The following is a 23186-nucleotide window of genomic DNA, read 5'->3' on the forward strand; positions in this document are numbered from 1 at the left end:
ATTGATTGGCTTGTCTCAAACAATAATGAGGTGGCTTACAGGGAAGAAGTCATCTCTCTGACACAGTGGTGTCAAGAAAACAATCTCTCCCTCAATGTCACGAAAATAAAGGAGTTGGTTGTGGGTTACAGGAGGAATGGAGACGGGCTGACCCCTATTGACATCAACAGATTTGATGTTGAGAGGGTAAACAGCTTCAAGTTCCTCGGCATCCACATCGCCGAGGACCTCACATTGTCTGTACACATCAGCTGTGTGGTGAAAAAGGCACACCAGTGCTTCTTTCACCTCAGACAGTTGAAGTTTGGTATGGGCTCCCAAATCCCAAGAATTTTCTATAGGGGCACACTTGAGAGCATCCTGACTGGCTGCATCACTGCCTGGTATGGGAACTGTACCTCCATTAATCACAGGTCTCTGCAGAGAGTGGTGTGGACAGCCCAGCGCATCTGTAGTTGTGAACTTCCCATGATTCAGGACGTTTACAAGGGCAGGTGTGTAAAAGGGGCCTGTAGGATCATTGGAGAGCCAGGTCACCCCAATCACAACCTATTCCAGTTGCTACCATCCAGGAAGTGGTACTGCAGCATAAAAGCCAGGACCAATGAGCTCTGGGACAGCTTCTTCCACCAGGCCATCAGACTGATGAACTCGCACTGATTTGAGTGTACTCGAAATTACATTGACTATTCTATTTATTATAAATTACTATGATTGCACATTTCGATGGAGATGTAACATAAAGATTTTCACTCATGTATGTGAAGGATGTAAGAAAGTCAATTCAATTCAATTTCCATGAAACTTTGGCTAATTAGGGCAGCTGCTCAATTGGGTGAAAGTGTACTGGTCCTGATGTGTCCTAATTAACTAGAATCTTCTACTTGTGGTTGGTAATGTAACTTTAGGGGTGCATTTCAATAGTATGAACTTGTGGTTGCACTGTGTTAATACAAAGCAAATTTGACTCAGTTACATCAAATCATTTCAAATCTAAATAGCAACATTATAATAAGTTATTACCAGTCAATATCACTGAGACTGAATTACTCTTAAAGTGTGGAGTCTTATATTTTTTTCAATTTTTGATTGTTGAGAATTATTTTCAAAATAGATGCACAATTTCTGTCCAAAATATGAAGTGATATAGGTAAATGAGGAAAAAATTACCTTGGTTGCAATGGGATTTGGACCTCTGGGGGACAAGAGTGTGTATGTGCACAGATCATACTACTAGGTTTAACTAGTTGGACTAGCAAGGATGTTTTTATGTTAGAAGATTCTGCTTTAGAGTGAAGATGTTCAGTTATTTTTAATGTTAGCATAATTGACTTTATGAAGAAAAGTCTAAAAATGATGTGTATTTGTTAACTCAATAGATGCATCTTCATAAAGTCAGTTATAACTTTATTTGCCATTCTAATATTTGCCTTTGTATTTTTAAAATAATGGTGTAACAAAATATTTAAACTTCCACTAATTCCCACTGACCTTGTGGAATTGTTCCTTTCTAGGTACGGGAGAAAGCGGCAAGAGCACATTCATCAAGCAGATGCGGATCATTCATGGAAGTGGATATTCAGATGAAGACAAACGGGGTTTTACTAAGCTGGTCTACCAAAATATATTCACTGCCATGCAGTCAATGATCAGAGCCATGGAAACGCTTAAAATCCAGTACAAATATGAGCAAAACAAGGTAACTTTATAAAAAGAGAAACAACCTTTATTATTATTGCAATAATGAGTACACATCTGCTAGCATGTTGCTTTGCTTGCCATTTAAAATAAAAGTTTGAGCAGTGCACCTCAATTTTTATTACTTTAAGTAGTTCAATTTTAAAAAAAGTGTGTGTGTGTTTAAGATCAGCTGAACTTGAGTTTGCTCTACCACTGAAGATTCTGGCTGATCTGAATGTAACTTCCACTCTATTCCTGTCTCATCCCAGTACCTTTCTCTCCAAGCTATCAACATTACGACTAATACCATATTTTAAATTTTTTTAAAAACTGTTTCCATGCCCTTTGAGGAAGTGAGTTCCGAAGACTCGGGATCCTCTGAGGAAAAATTCAGTTTAAAGAAAAATATTTTCAAAGTATGATCCCTAGTTTTAGGTGTTTTCATCAGAGGAAACATTCTCTCCATATACAATATTGAGGAATCTTGATGGAATGAATGGATTAAATACCCCCTTGCTGTTTTGGATTGAAGCACGTATCAGCATGTCTATCCAACGTTTCTTAATAAGACATCCCACCCATACCAGTTATTAGTCCAGTAATAATGCACCCAGATGTGATCTCACTTTTGCCTCATTTCATGGAATTATAATCTACACATGTATTGAATTAATTGAGCAAGAAACAATGTTTTTAGCTTTCTAATTGCTGACTGTATCAGCATAGTAGCCTTTTGTGAATCACACAATAGGCCACCCAGATTCCACTATTTGATTAGCAATTTTTAATCAAAGGATTTTAAAATTTTCTTTTCCTGCCAGAATCATCAGTTGCACATTTTGCTACATTATACTCCAGTTGCCAGATCTTTGCAGATTAGATCTGAACATTTCTCTCAATGGTTATCTCCTCTTCCCCCAGGAAACAAGGCACTTGCGACTGCTCACTATTCTGACTCGACAAGTTAGTTGAGTGACTATAGATAATGGCTGATATTTCCTACAGATTTGCAGCTGTCTCAGAACAACAGTTGTTGGAAATGAAAGCTTAATTACTCTGCTAATTTTCTATGCACACCTGATATTGTTGTTGTAATTTTTAACTACAGAACATGTAATTTTGTATTGCATTGCAATTGCTGGATCCCGAAAGTGATCTGAAGATATTACATGACAATGTATTTTGATTGCCTTGTGTTCTTCTGGATCATTGTCACTTTACACAAGACTTTAATTCCACAACCTTGTTTAACTAAATAGTTTTATTTTGCAATTGATAATTAATAATTTCCTCAAATTTGATTGGCTGTTTTATTAAATCACTGAGTAATTGAAACTGCTTTAGGGAGGAAAAAAATCAGAGTAAACCACATTAAGGATGAAATTGCACATTGGCCAGACCTATATAGGACATTTTCATTCCTAAATGGCATTAGAGAGCTGTGGATATTTATCTTTGAAGTGTTTCACATATTTTGAAAATGACTGTTTCAGCAGTTGTTATTTGATATGATATTAGTATTTGTAACTATTGCTGAAGAAATTTTTACCAGATTTACTGTGGTATGGAGTTTGATCTTTACATACAGGTAGGTAAGTATTTATGGCATTATATCTCATCTTCCTTAATTATTTTGTCTCATTCAATTAGCTAAGCACAGAAATGTATACAACACCTGTAGCACAGAGGATTAGCTTTTGCCCTGTAAGATGTATAGCTACAACAAAATATACTTTCAACAAATTAGTCTCCTAAAATAATGTAGGAGCCATAATACTAAGGTCAAAGCAACTCAGAATTTAATCTTTACACACTTTAATGAGACTACCGATTAATCTGTGTTCATTTATCTTTTGTAAGATACGGTATACTTGCATTCTGTAATCATTCTAACTTGAACTGTAATCTTAAAACAAAATAGAATTCCACCTCTGCTAAATTGTAATACCTTCTGCTTAGAAGGTTCTAAAGAAGTCTTAGAAGGTGAGTATCATAATGATGCAATTCACCCAGTCATTTGAGAGGGAAAAGCTGCAATTGGATTTATTGGTATTGTGGTTGAGCAAAGGTAACTATAGAGGCATGAGAGAGGAGCTAGCCAAAGTTGATTGAAAGGAGACACTGGCTGGAATGATGCAGAGCAGCAATGGCTGGAGTGAGGAAAGTCCTGAGGTTTGATTGATTTAAGCGCTGAATCAAGACAGTGGGGCTCGGGCCCAAGAACATATTGAAGAGGCAGGACGTGGTCAAAAAGTGAGGAACGACTTAAGGTTTGGACGATCTAAGCGTTGGGTCAGGTTAAAAAGATCAGGGTGTCGGTGCCAGAGGCAAGGTCAATTTAGCTCGCTGCTCCAGAGGTTTATTTCTGCACTAAACCAAAGCTGTGGCTATTGCAATAATGGGCTCTTGATTCAACTGCGGTGATGACTGGCTTCCTGGCTGTTCCAGATGTTGTGTGCTTATTTTTATTGATTTGTTTTCCTGCACGTTAGGTGTTTGACAGTTTTAAAAATGGTTCTATTGAGTTTCTTTGTTTTGTTGCTGCCTGTAAAGAGAAAATCTCAAGGTTGTATATAGTATACATACTTTGATAGTATATGTACTTTAAACTTCCAACTTTATGTAGGGCCATAGGTTTAATGGAAGTTTCACAGTGAGTGAGCGGGACAGTACAGTGACAGTGTATCATCTGTTTGAAATTGACTAATTTATCTTTTTGTTCCTGCTCCCTAAACCTTCATTTTCCTGCTGGTGAGAGAAAATAGATAGAAGATAGATGTTGTAACACTTCAAAGTGTTTTGGTCAAAATGTTTACAAATGGTGTTTGACTTTCTGAATCATATTTTGAAAGGTTGTGATAATATTCTACAGCTGAGGTCAAATAAAATGAAGAAATTTCTGAGTTTCCAGGAGAGAAGAGGATTACCTTCTGTGGATTTGTTCATCCATTAATGTCGGAACCAGCTGCTATTCCAAGTTTGAGTAACTGAGAGAATCCTTTGCTTAACGCCTTGTGGAATGTTGCTTTGCCCTTATTGAACAACCTGCAAAATTGCCCAATAGTCAGTGTTAATTGAGAGCTAAATACAGTGCCCTCTGGTCGTTTTGAACCTCAAAACATTACACACTCTAGACTTGGTCTTGCTGACATTGAGTAAGAGTTTGCTACTGTGGCACCACTCAGTCAGATTTTCAGTCTCCCTTCTATATGCTGATTTAGCCTGCAACAGTGATGCCAGAAAACTTGAATATGGGGTTGGAGCTGAGCTTAGCCACACAATTATAAGTGTAAAGCGAGTTAAGCACACAGCCTTGGAACCTGTGCTGATGAAGATTGCCTAGGAGATGTTGCCAGTCCAAACTGACTGGGGTCTTCAAATGAGAAAATTGAGGATCCAATTGTACAAGAAGGTATTGAGGCCAAGGTCTTGAAGCTTGTTGAGAGAGCATGTTATATAGCAAAAATAAGTAGGAAGCCAGAGGATTGTGAAGCCTTTAAAAACAATAGAAGGCAGTTAAAAAAGCAAAAAGAGTAATATGAAGGTAAGCTATTCAGTAATATAAAAGATGATGCCAAAAGATTATTCAGATATATGAGTAAAAGTGAGGTTAGAGTGGACTCAGATTGCTGGAAAATAATATGGGAGAGGTAGTAATGGGCTGAACTGAACAGGTGAACTGAATACACCAGCCTTCACTGGGGAAGGTACCAGCAGTATGCCAGAAATTCGAGAATGTCAGACAGAAGTGAGTGTAGTCACTATTACTAAGGAGAAAGTGATGACGAATCTAAACATTCTGAAGCTAAAGTTACCTGGAGCAGATGGACAGTGTCCCTGGTTCTGAAAAATATAGCTGAAGAGGTAGTGGAAGCATGAGAAAGTGATCTTTCACTTAATTCTGAAATGGTTCTGGAGGACTGGAAAATCACAAATGTCACATCACTTTTTAAGGGAGGGAGGCAAAAGTCAGTCCAATATTAAGGATGAGGTTTTGGGGTAATTTGAGGCATATGATAAAATAGGCTGAAGTCAGCATGGTTTCCTGAAGTGGAGATATCTTTGAAGAAGTAGCAAGCAGGGTATTTAGGTAAGTAGATGGACGAGAGGGGTATGGTGGTGCAGGTGGATAGGACTAGGTCAGTACAGACTAGTTATGCCAAAGGACCTGTTTCTGTGCTGTAGTGCTTTATAACTGACTCTGATCAACCCCTAGCACAAATGTAATTGTTTCTGTATCAGAGTACTCTTGTTAGAATGAAGTTTGAAGAACATGTTGGTAGACTATTTGCATTTGTTCAGTTCAGCCATAGTCTACTATCCATCATAATTGGTCACTGTTTCAATGTAAGGTAAGAATTCATGTGCCAAATATGTGGAATAGGTCATACAGACATCCTTTTTATTTTCTGTCCTTCAAGCATTTTTTGTATTCATTTGCACTTCTCAGGTCTCAACCTTAAATGTTTTTGTTGTTCCATATCAGAATACCTTATCTATAAGCTTTCACCTTTGAATCTTGCTTTTAATTTGAAGTTCCTCTCATTTCAGAAACATCGAGTGCATTGTTATAATGTTAATCTTTATTCTCCAGGGTTTCCTTTGCCTTTTATGAGGCGAAATCAACAATTACAGCTCATCTTGAAAGGGTTGTGTTTTGAAACCTTCCATTGCTTCACATCATGAGGGATAAAATTGTACAAAACAAATCCAGTCAACTTACTCAGTTGAATTGTGATTTGTCAAGCACACTAAGCCATTATACCTCAAACAAATCTAGCAATTCTTGCATATTTAAGTTTTTGTCCCCAAATAGTCTTCTGCTTTTATAAATTTCTCATTGCCATATCTTAAGTGTGTGGCATACTACCAAATATTAGCAAATGTTAGGACTATAGATTACACCATGATCCGTAAGAAATAGAAGCTTTGGAAAGTCACCCATTTGTTTTCATGTGGTCTACCTATAAAAGATCTAAAGAAATTCACACCCTCAAGTTGGATGTTGTGATTTACTGCCATATTCCTTAAGTACCTCGATTTCCAATAAATCAGTTTGTGCTTAAAATGGACAAACTAACTGAAACTCCACAGCTGTCTGGAATTGGATCACAGTGCTTCAAGTAAATGTCTCCATTTCTGTAATGCAGTACAACTCAGATAATCTAGTACATTTTGTACTTCTGCTCCATGCTGGCAGATTTTCTGGCTGGTTGGATATCAGTGCCATTCATACAACACGCTTGTAATTCACATTTTAAATAGGTCACATAGTTAAATGGTGGATTTTCCAGTGAAATTGATGAGTTTAAAGGGAATATGGGAACAGGGTCCTGGTGAGTTTGAAAGGAATGCAGAATGGGGCTGTGGCACGTGAAAGGAGCACAAGTGACTGAACCCAACAAGGTAGATGTCAAACATTCAAATTATCAATATCTTGAATTTGATTGCCTTAAAGTATATCAGCATTTTTTCTTTTCAAGTCCTTCACAATTTTTAGGTTTCATTGAGATAAATGTTGATATTCTAAACATGCATTCCTCAACAAAGATGATATTCTGATTCCAGGAAATGATGAATCTAAGCATTTTGCTTTCAAGGCAATTATGTTATTCAGTATGGCAATTAAAACTGCAGACAGCAGTACTCAGATATGGATTTCCCCATTCCTGTATGACTGCAGCAAGGCTTCACTATTCCTATACTGAACGCCTGTTTAATTTAGCTAATTTATAATTTTCATCCTGATTGCTTGCTGTTCATACATGTTTGCTTTGTTTAATAAGCCAATATACTTGGGTACCCATGTATATTTGTATGTTTTTTATTTTTAAATTAATTTTGTCATACCCAAATTAAATATTACTTCAACCAAGATTATTTTCCATTTGCTCTCATCCACTTGCTTAACCTATGGTCCTTTGAAAAGCCCTAGTATCACAGCTTGCTCTTCTAGATAGTCTTGCATCTTCAGCAAAATTGCAAGTAATGCCCTTTTTTAAATTATTGATACAAGTGATAACACTGAAGGCTTGTTATTCATCTTCATAACATCCTTGGTGTAAATGTTTATAAGCCTGAGATTGGCTATTTGTTTCCTACTAGTTCATAGTGGTCACACACTTCATACCAATAAAGTGTCCCCAATCTCCTATTATTTTAGAAAACTCGTATAGGCTCTATCAAATGTGTTTTAAAAATGGTCCATTTACTAGTTGTCCCATATTTAACTTGTAATGCCCCCAAAATTGATCTGAAGCAGTTTTTTTGTATGTCCTGTTAATACGCCATTCATGGATTCCATTATTTTAATAAGTCATTCTTACTTTTCTAGTGTACAAGTTGACTATATCATGCGCTAATAATTCCCTATGAGAGAGCTCAACACTTGTCATTGGTTCTTTGCTGAAATTTTCCAGTATACCAAAGTATGCGATACTTCCCCTCCTCGCTGAGATCTGTTTATCTCTTGCTCCATTCTTTGACGTCACCTCTGCTGGTCATCTCCCCTCTATTTTTCAATCCAGATGAACGATCTTAGCTTGAAATGTTGATGGTCCTTTTCCCCCCTCAGATGCTGTCTGATCTGCTGAGTTCCTCCAGTATATTGTTTGCTTATTTAGTACTTGGTACATTTTCAAAAGGGATGCAATTCTGAAAATTCGAGCAAATTTCTATAAATGTACTGTGGAGAGCATTGTCTGGTAGGGGTGGGGGAGAGCCACAGTACAGGATTGAAATAAGCTGCAGAAAGTTGTGAACTCAGTCAGCTCCATCATGGGCAGCGTTCAGGACATCTTCAAGGAGTGATGCCTCAAAAAGGTAGCACCCATCATTAAGGACCCCATTACCCAGGACTTGCCCTCTTATTGCTTATTTATTTATATATATTTCATTTTGTTTAGATATAAGTATTGCAAAATGCTTCTGCCACATCACAACAAATTTCACAACATATGCCAGTGATATTAAACCTGACTCCGAAATGGTTCATTAAGCAAAATTCCATGAATTGAAAAGATTTTAAAAAATGATTTATGGGCATACTGATAATAAGGATTTCAATGTGAGAAGAGTGATGCCTCCTATTTAATGTCAAAATGGCTTTTTAAATCAGTTACATATTTCAAAGAAAAGTTGTAAATTGAAAGGTTGTCAAAATACCATAAATGCTTGACTTGCAAGTACACTCAATGAAAAGTTAATCAATTTTGCTTTTGCATTGTTAACTATACCCTCTTTAAGAGGGATGTAATTTATTTGAGCTCCACATACAAAATGCTGGAGGAACTCAGCAGGCCAGGCAGCATCTAGGAAAAGAGTACAGTCGATGTTTCTGGTTAAAAAAAATTACTGAAATTTTCTGACCATGCATTTTGGTTTGTAATCATCTGAGTGTTTTTGTCTCCATGACTTTTATTTCCTCCTTTTAAAACAGTTTTAGACCTGAAGCGGTTGGAAGCCATCTAATCTTAAGCTGTTTGCCAATCAATTTAATAAATAAATGACAGTATTAAACTTGCATAATTCCATTGTGAATTATATATATATTTATATACATGTATATATTTATATTCAGAGTTAGATATATATAAAATAAATAATATAGATTTTCTCACCCCTTGTGGGTGGTGTATATTTGTATTTTCCCCCTCCAATCTCTGCCTCTCTACCAGAGTCCTGGGAGCTTCAGAGTCTAGTACAGTATCGTTACTGTTTCCAGTAGTGCGCTCTTCTGGACCGAGATCGCAGGTGTAGTTTCCTGGATTTGTTGGAGCCACTCTCCCAGTTCAGATGGCACAGCCGCAAGTGCTCCTATCGTCACTGGGATTACTCTGGCTTTAACCTTCCACATTCTTTCTTCCTGATGTTACTGTCATTTGGGACTGCCACATGCACTACTATTGATTTCTTCAGTTCCTTGTCTGTTCCTGTACTATTTCTTCCTGAGTATAGGCAGAGGCTGAAGACAGCAGCACCAGTAGTGAGGACCAGGGAGGTATGGTCAAGGGAAGCACAGGAGCACCTACAGGACTGATTTGAATCAGTGGACTGGACTGTATTCATCTTCAAACCTGGATGAGTATGCTGCAGTTGTTGCCAACTTTATTAAAACCTGTGTTGATAAGTGTGTGCCTACAAAGACTTGGTGTACATTCCCAAACCAAAAGCAGTGGATGAACGAGAAGGTACGTCGTCTGCTGAAGGCTAGATCTGTGGCATGCATTCAAGTCTGGCGATCTAGGCCTGTACCAGAAAGCCAGGTATGATTTGCTGAGGGCTATTTCAAGAGCAAAGAGACAATTTCGAACAAGGTTGGAGGTGACATCAGATGTACAACAACTCCAGCAGGGTTTGCAAGACATTACTTCCTAAAAAATGAAACCCAATAGCATGAATGGCAGTGATGCTTCACTACCAGATGAACTCAACACCTTCTATGCCCACTTTGAAAGGGAGAATATAACTACAGCTGTGAAGATCCCTGCTGCACCTGATGGCCCTGTGATTTCTGTCTCAGAGGCTGATGTTAGACTGTCTTTAAAGAGCATGAACCCTCACAGGGCGGTAGGTCCCGATGGAGTACCTGGTGAGGCTCTGAAAATCTGTGCCAACCAACTGGCAGGAGTATTCAAAGACATTTTCAGCCTCTCATTGCTATGGCCAGAAATTCCCACTTTTTTTCAAAAAGGGAACAATTATATCAGAGCCTAAGAAGAATAATGTGAGCTACCTTAATGACTATCGCCTGGTAGCACTCAACATCTACAGTGATGAAATGTTTTCAGACGTTGGTCATGAATAGACTGAAATCCTTCCTCAGCAACCTGGACCCATTGCAATTTGCCTGTCGCCACAATAGGTCTACTGCAGATGCAATCTCAGTGGCTCTTCACATGGCTTTAGACCACCTGGACAACACAAACACCTATGTCAGGATGCTGTTCATCGACTATAGCTCAGCATTTAATATCATCATTCCCATAAGCCTGATTGAGAAGTTACAGAACCTGGGCTCTGTACCTCCCTCTGCAATTGGATCTTCGACTTCCTAACTGGAAGACCACAATCTGTGCAGATTGGTGATAACATCTTGCTGACGATCAACACTGGTGTGCCTCAGGGGTGTGTGCTTAGCCCACTGCTCTACTCTATATCCATGACTGAGTGGTTAGGCATAGCTCAAATATCTGTAAATTTGCTGATGATACAACCATTGTTGGTAGAATCCCAGATGGTGACGAGAGGGCATACAGTAGTAAGATATGCCAACTAGTGGAGTGATGTCATAGCAACAACCTGACACTCAGTGTCAGTAAGACGAAAGAGCTGATTGTGGACTTCAGGAAGGGTAAGCTGAAGGAACACATACTAATCCTTATTGAGGGATTAGAAGTAGAGAGAGTGAGCAGTTTCATGTTCCTGGGTGTTAGGATCTCTGAGGATCTAACCTGGTCCCAACATATTGATGCAGTTACAAAGAAGGCAAGACAGTGGCTACATGTTAATAGGAGTTTGAAGAGATTTGGTATGTCAACAAATAGACTCAAAAACTTCTATAGATGTACCTTGGCTGCATCACTGTCTGGTATGGAGTGGGGGGGGGGGGGGGCTACTGCACAGGACCGAAAGAAGCTGCAGAGGGTTGTAAATTTAGTCAGCTCCATCTTGGGTACTAGCCTACAAAGTACCCAGGACATCTTCAAAGAGCGGTGTCTCAGAAAGGCAGCGTCCATTATTAGGACCTACAGCACCCAGGGCATGCCATCAGGTAGGAGGTACAGAAGCCTGAAGGCAGACACTCAGTGATTCAGGAGCAGCTTCTTCCCCTGTACCATCCGATTCCTAAGTGGACATTGAATCCTTGAACACTCCCTCACTTTTAAAATATATATTATTTCTGTTTTTTGCACAATTTTTAATCTACTCAACATATGTATACTGTAATTGATTTATTATTATATTTTATTTTGCTTTTTTCTATATTATGTATTGCATTGAACTGCTGCAGCTTAGTTAACAAATTTCATGACACATGCCGGTGATAATAAAGCTGATTCTGATGTTATATCTGGTTGGTTAACCAGTACCTGCTTAGTGGTCTGTATTTGAAGTCCTACCGGATTTTGGCTCTGTCATTCTCCACTACTTTCTCGAGCGTTTCCTATTTGGACTTGGCAGTGCCCAATCCATACTCAGCGCAGATATTCCTGTACACAATTTCTGCAATTTGGCTATGCTATTCAGTGTATGCAGTTCCTGCCTGCATCATGCACCCTGCTATTGTGCTGAATGGTTTCAGCAGATTCCTTGCATGGTCCGCGTCTTGGGTCTGGTCTGGTGTAATAGACACCTGCTTCTATTGCTCATGTGTTCAGCGCCTGTTCTTGTGCAGCCATGAGCAATTCCTCAGCCCTGTCATTTTCAGCCATTGGTAGGACTTGCTCATGTCAGCCTCCTCTGATATCTGGCGATGGTATGTTCTATACATGGCTTGTCCCACCATTGCCTCTGGCTCTGCTTCACGCACTACCATTTCCATATCCCCTGCTTGCACTCTGAGGTATTCTCCTAGCAAGTCATCCTTGTGAGCCATTCTCCTGACATACTCATGGATATTTCACATTTCTTCCAGGACTTTGGCCTTGACACTTCCAAGTCCCCATCCTTCTTTATTCTGGCAGGTGTAAATAGAGGGCCATGGGTAACCCTGGGTTATTTCTAAGGTAAGGGCATGTTTAGCACAGCTTTGTGGGCTGAAGGGGTTGTATTGTGCTGTAGGTTTCCTATGTTGCTCGACATTGGACTTTGGATGGAATCCTCCATGTATTATTAGTAGTTTCTGGATCTTGTTGTCAGCAGCTTCCAGTTCATTCCTTGGCCAGCACACTATTGCAGCAGGGTATCTAATGACTGGTAGGGCAAATGTATTGATGGCTCTGATCTTGTTCTTCACATTCAACTAGCTTTTTAGGACCTGTATCACTCTTTGGAGATACTTGGATGTTACGGCCTTCCTTGTGCCCTCATTGTGGTTTCCACGTGCCTGCAGGGTCGCCAAGTATATGTAGCTGTCCTGTACACCTGGTATGTGGCCTTCGGGTAACTATTCCTTCAGTCTTGAAGAATTTGTCTCATTTCAGTACCATCCGGCTGCATTATAATACTGGTTATTGGAGACCATTATTTATTGTTCATCCCTATTTTCCCAGAAGCTAGAGATGTGTCCACCATTTTGAATGGTAGCAGTCCTGTAGGCGCTCATACTTTTAGTGGTTCCAGTGATTACCTCAGTAGTATTGAAATGCTGTATATTTCCAAGCAGTGCTGACAGTGTCAGTGCCACATTCTTAAAACCTTTGTCTTTCAAAAGTTTCATGGGTTTTAGAGGTAATGTCAAACAAGACTTGATGGTTCTTGTAGTGCAGTTTATAGATGTGTAAATACAGATCAGATAGATAGATAGATACTTTATTCATCCCCATGGGGAAATTCAACTTTTTTTTCCAATGTCCCATACACTTGTTGTAGCAAAACTAATTACATACAATACTTAACTCAGTAAAAAATATGATATGCATCTAAATCACTATCTCAAAAAGCATTAATAATAGCTTTTAAAAAGTTCTTAAGTCCTGGCGGTAGAATTGTAAAGCCTAATGGCATTGGGGAGTATTGACCTCTTCATCCTGTCTGAGGAGCATTGCATCGATAGTAACCTGTCGCTGAAACTGCTTCTCTGTCTCTGGATGGTGCTATGTAGAGGATGTTCAGAGTTTTCCATAATTGACCGTAGCCTACTCAGCGCCCTTCGCTCAGCTACCGATGTTAAACTCTCCAGTACTTTGCCCACGACAGAGCCTGCCTTCCTTACCAGCTTATTAAGACGTGAGGCGTCCCTCTTCTTAATGCTTCCTCCCCAACACGCCACCACAAAGAAGAGGGCGCTCTCCACAACTGACCTATAGAACATCTTCAGCATCTCACTACAGACATTGAATGACGCCAACCTTCTTAGGAAGTACAGTCGACTCTGTGCCTTCCTGCACAAGTGTGCAAGTTCAGTGTGAAAGGAGTAAATATTCAAGGTGGTACTGAGGTATCAGTCAAATGAGATTGAAGTTGTGTTATTGGAGCTACACCCATACATACAATTAGAATGTGTGGGCGTGTTTCTTTACTTTGCTGGCTTGCCTTGTAGATAATTAAAAAGCTTTGGGAGTCAAGTGGTGAGTCACTTGCCATTGATACCCAGTCCTTCTATCCACAGTACTTTGATATTTTTTTAAAATTAAAATTAACCCCAGAATATTGAAAGATTTAACCTTAGTAATACTTTTGATTGTGAAGATGTTAAATTCTTCTTGGTCATAATCAGCCACTTTTGTAGTGCAGATGTAACTTAAAGCTATCAGAGCAAGCTTGAATGTTGATTAGATTGTGCTGTACATAGTTGTAAATAGGCTTAGTCACTGTGATCAACAAATATCCACTTTTCTTCTGGAAGGGAAGTATTAGATGATGCGGCTAAAGATGATTGTGCCTGAAGAACTGTGCAGCCATGTGTGCTTAAACTGAGATGATTGACTTGTAATTACCATAATTATAAGCCTACTGTTCGAACTGGTACTTTCAGACTAGGAATTGCAGGGTTTCTAATTATTCTGTTCCATTTCAGAAAGCTTATATCGTTGGTTTTCTTATAAACCTCCTGAATATTTTTAAGCGCCACACACAAAATGCTGGAAGAACTCAGCTGGTCAGGCTGCAGCTTTGGAGGGAGATGAACAGTTGACATTTTGGGTTGAGACATAGGTGGTCAGCATTAAGTCCCAGTCATTTTGGTGGATAGAGTGAAGGTGTCTGACCAAATAGTACTCCAGTCTGCACCAGGTTTCGCTGATGGAGAGTAGACCACAGCGGGAGCACAGGATGTAATGAGTGACCCCTGCAGACTTGCAAGTGAAGTGCCACTTCACATAAAAGGACTGTTTAGGTAAGGGAGTATATGAGCAAGGTTGTAGCACTAGGCATGATTGCAGGGATATGTGGGAGGGACAAATAGACAAGGAATGTGGGAAGAGTTCTTTGTCAAGCATCTTCACTCCATCCAGTGCCACAGACAGATCATCTGGTGGCCAACCATTTCAATTCCACTTCCCATTCCCACAGTAAAAAATTTGTCCATTGTAGTCTGTACTGCCATTAGGCCAAAATGCAAGTTGGAAAAGCAACAGTTTAAATTCCATTTTGGTAATCTCCAAACTGATGGCATGAGCATCCTCTTAACTTCTGGTAACCACTCCCCATGGTTTTGCTCCCCCCCCCCCTTTTTTGTTTTCCCTCATTCAGATTGTCCTGTCACCCCTTCTCTTCCCTTTCCTCACTCTCATGATCTGCCATCACCTCCCTCTGGTTTCCCACCCATTCCTTTTATCCCGTCGTCTACTGTCCTCTGTTAAATTTCCTCTTCCTCAACCCTTTATCTTTTCCATCTCTCAGCTTCTCAGTCATTCCCTTTCACCTGAACTCTCTTCTCACCTGGCAGCTTGTGCTCCTCCCTCCTCCCCCACCTTTTTTATTTGGTTGTCTTCCCCCTTCCTTTCCAGCCCTGAAGGAAGGTCTTGGCCCAAAACATTGACTGTTTATTCATTTCTACACATGCTGTATGACCTGCTGAGTTCTCCAGCATTTTGTACATGTTGCTTTGGATTGCCAGCATGTGCAGACTTTCTCATGTTTATAATTTTCTGCCCCCTTCTTTTCCAATTCTGCTGAGTGGTCTCAGCCCAAAGTATGGACTGTTCATTTATTTCCATAGATGCTGTCTGAGCTGAGTTCTTTCAGCATTTTGTTTATTTGTTTATTTATTGAGATACAGTGTGAAAGAGGCCTTTGCCCACCCCCCCCCCCCCCCGCAACTCCCCATTAACCCTAGCCTAATCACAGGAAAATTTACAATGACCTATCAACCGATACATCTTTGGACTGTGGGAGAAAACCCACACATTCCACAGGGAGGACATGCAGATTCCTTACAGATGATGTCAGAATTGAATGCTGAACTCCGCCCCGAGTCATGCTAACTGCTGTGCTACTGGTTTAGTTCGTATGTGTTTGCTCAAAATTTCCAGCATCTGCTGAATCTCTTGTTTCTGTATATCTTTTTAAATATGGACAGTTTAGGATGAATGTCTTTAGTGAAAGTATGTTCTTGTTCCACACTTCAGCAAGACAGCTGTACTTGGGTTACATACAACTGCAAGAATAAGTTTGTGAACCCTTTGCAATTACGTGGTTTCCAGCATTAATTACTCATAAAATGTAGTCTAATCTTCATCTAAGTCACAATAATAAATGAACACAAACTGCCTAAATAACACAAACAATTGTACTGCTTCTTGTCAATACTGAGTACCATTTAAGCAATCGCAGTCTAGGTTCAAAAAAAGTATGTGAACCTCTAAGGTAATGCTAAGTCAGGTTACTGACAGAGCCTGCTCTTCTCAAGAAAGATCTCTTTATGTGCACCATGCCTTGATCAAAACAACTTTCAGAGAACCTTAGAAGAATGTGCATGAAGCTGGAAAAGGCTACCAAAGCACCTCTGAAGACCTGAGTGTTCAACAGTCCACATTAAGAGAAATTGTCTACAAATGGAGGAAATTTGGTACTGTTGCTACTCTCCCTAGGAGTGGGTGGCCTGCAAAAATCATGCCAAGAGCACAAGGTGCAATGCTGAAGGAGGTGAAAAGGAACCCAAGGGTAACAGCAAAAGACCTGCAGAAATTTTTAGAATTTGCTAAAATCTCTGTTCATGTGCCCACTAAGAAAAACATTAAAGAAGAATGGCCTTCATAAAAGGACACCATGGAGGAAAGCACTGCTCTCAAACAAAAATTACTGCACTTCTCTAGTTTGCCAAAAACCACTTATGTTCCGTGGCACTTCTAGGACAGTGTTCTGTGGACAGATGAAACAAAAATTGAACTTTTTGGCAGAAATGCACACTGCTGTGTTTGGAGGTAAAGGGACACTGCACACCAACACCAAAATATCATCCCAACTGTGAAGCATGGCGGAAGGAGCATCATGGTTTGGGGCTGCTTTGCTGCCTCAGCGACTGGACAGCTTGCAGTCGTTGAGGGAACAATGAATTCAAAATTGTATCAAGACACTTTACAGGAGAATGACAGGGTAGTGGCCCACCAGCTGAAGCTTATTAGAAGTTGGATTGATGCAACAAGGCAATGATTTGAAACATAAGAGTAAATCAAGATGAAAATTTGTGTTTTGGAATTGCCACGTCAGAGTCCAGACCTTAACCCAGTTGAGATGCTGTGGCATGACCTGAAGAGAACTGTTCATGCAAGGTATCCCAGAAATATTGATGAACTGAAGAAGTTTTGGAAGAATGGTCTGAAATTCCTCCTCACCATTGTGCAAGTTTGAACAGCAGCTGCAGAAGAGGTTATTGCTGCTAAAGGAGGTTCTACCAATTATTAAATACAAAAGCTCACATACTTCTTCCAGCCTCGACTGAATGATTAAACAATGTGCTTAATAAAGACATAGAAAGTACAATTGTTTGTGTGTTATTCATTCAGGCAGTTTGTGTTTGTCTATTATTGTGACTTAGATGAAGATCAGACTACATTTTATGAGTAATTAATGCAGAAAATCGGGTAATTGCAAAGGGTTCGCAAACGTTTTCTGCAATTATACATCTAAATCTGTATTTTGGAAACTGACAGGATGTATTGAAATGGGTTTGGTGGCTGCTGGAGAGATTTGGGCATCTTATGCCAGGTAGGAGCATGACATTCCTTGTGCCTTTCCACCCTATCCCTCTCCTGATAAGCAACAATCGGGATGGTTGAGCTGAGAATACTGTGTAGACTTGCTCGCTTACTGAGTCAATGAAGCCGGCTGGCATCCATTCCTTCTGCACCTCTTCACTTTTTTTTGTTGCGGGTATTTCTCTGATCCTCTCCTACACGTACTTTTTTATTCATTTCTAACTTATGACAATGTTGGTCTACTAATTGTTCTCGAGGCCTGTCATATTGTGGGGACTGCTTTTATCTTGATCTGTACAAGTGAACTTACAGATTGATAGCATTCACATTCTAATACTAATGGTTCTCTGACAAAAATCATTAAAATTTTAAAAAAGTTTAACAAATTATTAAACTAAGTCATGTGCATTAAAAATCTTAATTTAAAAAATGGTGCAGACACAATTTAAAAGTCTCTAAACTTGTTCTTAGTTTCCTTGACGATTGTAAAAATGCCCATTCAAGTGAATGGATTTGTGGTTCATTGCCAATTCTCACAATAGAGGGCTCTGCACGTAAATTCCTCATTATAAATTATAGAAAATTCTGGCGAGTCTTGCTTTACGACTGGAGTCCAAGTAAAGTAGGAAAATTGTCAGATGAACTAGGCCAGCAGGTTTGGGACTGGCATGTTTGTGCAGAAGTTTCAAACATGATGGTATATGCTGAGAGGTGCTGACAAACTCTAGCAAAAAATTGCCGTTTTCAAGTGGTATGGTTAAAAGGTCGTGCAGAATTCCAAAGTAAACAATGAATGAATTTCATTTTTTTCCCCTTTGTAGTTTATCTGTTTTTTTTTTCTTTGCATGACTGTCCTCACAGTAACTCTTAAATTCCTATCCTAATTTGCTGTGGCAATTCACCATTTTAAAGTCTCGCAACAGGTGGGTTTTGGTAATGATGAAAGCGTGGCATGTGATTATTGGAAAATAGTTCAACTGTAAATTTTGGAATGTTGACACTTGTTTCAATTTAAAGGTGAATTTTTGGAAATGCTAAAAAGTTTTGTCTGAATTCCTGATGTTACTCAGCAAGTAGTAAAATGCATCTTTAGTTTTAAAACTATTTACCATGTTGTTATTTTTTCTTACAGCATTAACAGTTAGTGTGTAAGGTCAGTAGCCCAGATAGTGGGAACATTGAATGGAGATCAGTGACTACCTGGGGACTGGCGAGGACTGACATTTCAACCTTAAATGCCGTCTCCCTTGTCTTTTGGGTCATTATTCATTTTTGCCATGTAAACTCCAAGTTCAAAGCCTCTTAGGAGCTGTTGAAGCTTAGTCTTCCCTATGATATTTCTTTCCCGTTGTTGAAACATTCATCCAGCTACATTCTACAAAATTCCAGTTTTTTAAAAATTTAATCCCTCATCCTCAGATTTCTCCATTGACGTATCCATTGCTATTTCTATGATTACCCTTGGACTTGAAAGCCTCTTGAGGTATCTGCACTTTTTTGATTTTAGCCCTTTGTGCATTACTGATTTTAATTGCTTGCCTTTGGAAGCTATGCTTACAGCTGCCAACTCCCAAGCTCTGAATTACCTCGCTAATTTGTTATATGGCTCTAAAATTTGTTCATGCAATCAAATGTCTTCCCCGCCCGCTTATGATTGATTAATATTAACGCACCTGTTATAATTCTTAAGGTGATTTATTTTACACAAGGAGTTGAATGCAAACTTGATTTCTCATAACATAATAATCATAATCATAATAATGCCCTCCTTGGTTAAGCTTGTGAGCTCTGGGAACAACACTGTGAATCCCATTTCCCCAATTGTCTCCCTGTAACATCTTCCGTAGAAATTCAGTGTTCTTAAGAAGACCATGCAGACACCACACATTCCAGGGACTGGGATTGGTCCTAGGCCAGTGGACCAGTAAGACAACAACATTGAATAGACAGCGACTGATTAAGGATAGTCAACATGGCTTTTTGTCTGGTCAGTCATGTCCAACCAATCTTGGAGTTTTTTTTCAAGGAAGTTAACCAGGAAAGTAGAAGGAAAGATGGTGAATGTTGCCTACAGAGCCTTTAACAAGGCTTTTGACAATATACTGTGTGGAAGATTGGTCAACTTGTTCATTCGCTTGGCATTCAGGATGAGATAGTAATTCGGGTTCAATATTGGCTTTGCAGGAGAAGCCAGAGAATGGTAATAGATGGTTACCTCTCTTTCTGGAGACCAGTAACTAGTGGTGTACCATAAGGATTGATGCTGGGTCTGTTGTTGTTTGTCATCTATATCAACAATCTGAATTGATAATGTGGGATAAACTAGATCATGAAATTTGCAGATGCCATCAAGATTGGGGATGTAGTAGACTGTGAGAATGATTATCAAAGTTTCTGGTCCTGGACCAGCTGGAGAAATGGGCTGAAAACTGGAAGATGGAATTTAATGCAGACAAGTGTGTGGTGTTGCACTTTGGGGAGATTGTGGTAGAACAGAGGGATCTGGAAATGTAGATCCATAGTTCCTAGTGAGTGGTAGATAGTTATAAAGGGAGCTTTTGGCAATATCCATCCTAGATGGGGTACCTGGTCAAGTACTAAAGCCCTATGCTGATCAACTGGCTAGAGTGTTCACTGAGATCTTTAACCTCTCGCTTCTGTAGTTTGAGGTACCCACCTTCTTCAAGCAAGTTTCACTTGTACTGGTGCCTAAAAGAATATAGTAACCTGTCTCAATGACTATTGTCTTACAGCACTTGCATCCACAGTGATGAAGTTTCTTGAGAGGTTAATGATGAAATACATCAACTCCTACCTGAAAAACAGTTTGAATCTGCTCCAATTTGGTTACCCTGCAACAGGTCCACGACAGTTGCTCTTTCATTGTTTCTTCACCCAATCCAGGAACATCTAGGCAGCAAATATGCATATATCAGGATGCTCTTTATTAACTGCAGTTCACTATTCAATGTTATCACCCCCTCAAAACTAATCAATAAGCTTCAGGACCTTAGTTTTAATACCTTGTGCAATTGGATCCTCAATTTTCTCATAGACCCTGGTCAGTTCAGATTGACAACATCATCTACTCCACAGTCTCCATTGGCACAGGTGCAGCTCAAGTTTGTGTGTTTGGCCCCCATGCTCTACTTGCTTTACCTTTATGACTGTGTGGCTAAGTACAGCTCCATTGCCATATTGAAGTTTGCTGACGACACCACTGTCATATGCCGAATGAAAGGTAGTGACAAATCGGCATATAGGAGGGAGATTGAATATCTAGCTGAGTGGTGCCTTGTACTCAATGTCAGCAAGACAGGAGCTGATTTTTGACCAGGAGTGGAAACTGGAGGTCCATGACCCAGCCCTCATTGGAGGATGGAGAGCGTCAGCAACTTTAAATTCCTTGGTGCTATCATTTCAGGGGACCTGTCCTAGGCCTAGCACATAAGCACAATTATGAAAGAAGCCTCTCTATTTCCTTAAGAGTTGGTGAAGATTCACATGACATGCATCTGAAACTTGAGAGCAAACTTCTATATATGCGTGGTGGAGAATATATTGATTGGCTGCATTCCAGCCTGGTATGGAAACATCAATGCCCTTGAATGGAAAATACCACAAACAGTAGTGGATTAGGGCCAGTCCATCTCAGATAAAGCCTTCTCCACTACAGAGCACATCTACAGAGTGCATTGTCGCAGGAAAACAACATTCATCATCAGGGACCTCACCACCCTGGTCATGCTTTCTTCTCAGTGATGCCATCAGGAAGAAGGTACAGGAGCCTCAGGACCTGCACCACCAAGCTTAGGAAATGTTATTACCCCTCAGTCATCAGTGTCTTGAATCAAAAGGGTTAACTTCACTTGTCCCATCACTGAAATGTTCCCACAACCTATGGACTCGCTTTCAAGGACTCTTCATCTCATGTTCTAGGTCTTTTGTTGATTCTGTTATGGTTATTGGATTTATTGAGTATATCCACAAAGAAATGAATCTCAGCATTGTTTATGCTGTCATATATGTACTTTGACAATAAACTTACTTTGAACTTTGAATTTAAATCAAAGTACAGTAATGAGTACAGGAGCTGGGATATTATGTTGAAGATGTATCAGATGTTGGCAAGGCCATATTTGGAGTATTGTGTGCCGTTCTAGTCATCTATCTACAGCAAAGATATCAAAATGATTTGAAGAGTGAAAAAAAATTACAGTCGAGGGATAGAGTTTAAGAGAGTTTAATGATGCAGCTCTATAAAACTCTAGTTAGGCCAGTTCTGGTCGCCTCACTATAGGAAGGATGTGGAAGCATTGGAAAGGGTACAGAGGAGATTTACCAGGATGCTGTCTAATTTAGAGAGTATGGATTATGATCAGCTTTACTCTTTGGAAAGAAGGAGGATGAGAGGAGACATGATAGAGGTGTACAAGATATTAAGACGAATAGACAGAGTGGACAGCCAGCGCCTCTTCCCCAGGGCACCACTGCTCAGTACAAGAGGGCATGGCTTTAAGTTAAGGGGAGGGAAGTTCAAGGGGGATATTAGAGGAAGGTTTTTCACTCAGAGTGGTTGGTGCGTGGAATGCACTGCCTGAGTCAGTGGTGGAGGCAGACACACTAGTGAAGTTTAAGAGACTACTAGACAAGTATATGGAGGAATTTAAGGTGGGGGGGTTATATGGGAGGCAGGGTTTGAAGGTCGGCACAACATTGTGGGCCAAAAGGTCTGTAATGTGCTGTACTGTTCTATGTTTTATGAATATTGATGGATCTTGGGGACCCATTGAATAGATTAGGTCTTTATCCCTGAAGAATAGGAAAATGAGATTTGATATAAGTATACAACATTCAGAATCAGGTTTATTATCACCGGCATGTGATGTGAAATTTGTTGACTAGCAGCAGCAGTTCAATGCAATACATAACCTAGCAGAGAAAAAACTAAAATAGTAATAAATAAAATAAGATTATATTATTATCTTTTATTTTATCATAACAGCCAGGAGGTTTAAATTTGGAAAAAACTAAGCAAATCACGATTAAAACCAAAACCAGTTTGATTCACATGTTGTTTTGAGAAGGAAATTTGCTATTCTGGCATAGAACCCACCAAATTGTTGCCTCTTAATTACCCTCCAAGGTAATTACTCTCAGTTCAGGGGCATTTAGGGAGGGACAGTAAATACTTTGCAGTCAATAACATCCACATCATGGACAGCCTACAGGATTTTATTTTTCTTCTCTTCCCAGTACCCCATGCCTCTGCTTTTCTCTGCTTTTTCCTTTTTAGATGAGTGCTATCAAAACATTCTTGCCAGTTAAGGAAATGATACTTGTCAGTAGTTAGGTGGAAAGAAATGTGTGGCGGCACCACCTGGTGCTGGAGCATGCCAGAATAGCAAGCTACTGAGGAATCCTGTGGAACTATTTTTGGTCAAAAGTGGTTAGTTTTTTTGTTGCATTTATTATATGGCTTGTTATACAGGTGAAGTTGCAAGCCACCAGTTGTTTGTATTTTGCTTTGGTCAAGCTTATTTACTTTAAAAAGTGCTCACTCATGCAGACAGTTTTCAGAGGAGCTTGTATCCAGTAGGTTTAAAATGGAACTACCGTATGTACTGCCTTGAACATCTATATTAATGTAGTCAGCTTAGTTTAATTTCTGAATTAAAATGTTCTTTTGTTGAGTCTTGATTTGGA

General features: G+C 39.6%; 1 protein-coding gene across 1 annotated transcript in view; it reads left to right on the top strand.

Moving 5' to 3' along the window:
* LOC140739788 (guanine nucleotide-binding protein G(q) subunit alpha) overlaps positions 1-23186 on the top strand; it is a 123398-nt gene that overhangs the window by 76754 nt on the left and 23458 nt on the right. Inside the window, exon 2 of the mRNA XM_073068312.1 lies at positions 1515-1699. Coding sequence (XP_072924413.1) covers positions 1515-1699 — 185 coding nt within the window. The remainder of the gene's footprint in view (positions 1-1514; positions 1700-23186) is intronic.

Source organism: Hemitrygon akajei, chromosome 16 (assembly GCF_048418815.1).
Source record: "Hemitrygon akajei chromosome 16, sHemAka1.3, whole genome shotgun sequence".
NCBI classification, from domain to species: domain Eukaryota; kingdom Metazoa; phylum Chordata; class Chondrichthyes; order Myliobatiformes; family Dasyatidae; genus Hemitrygon; species Hemitrygon akajei.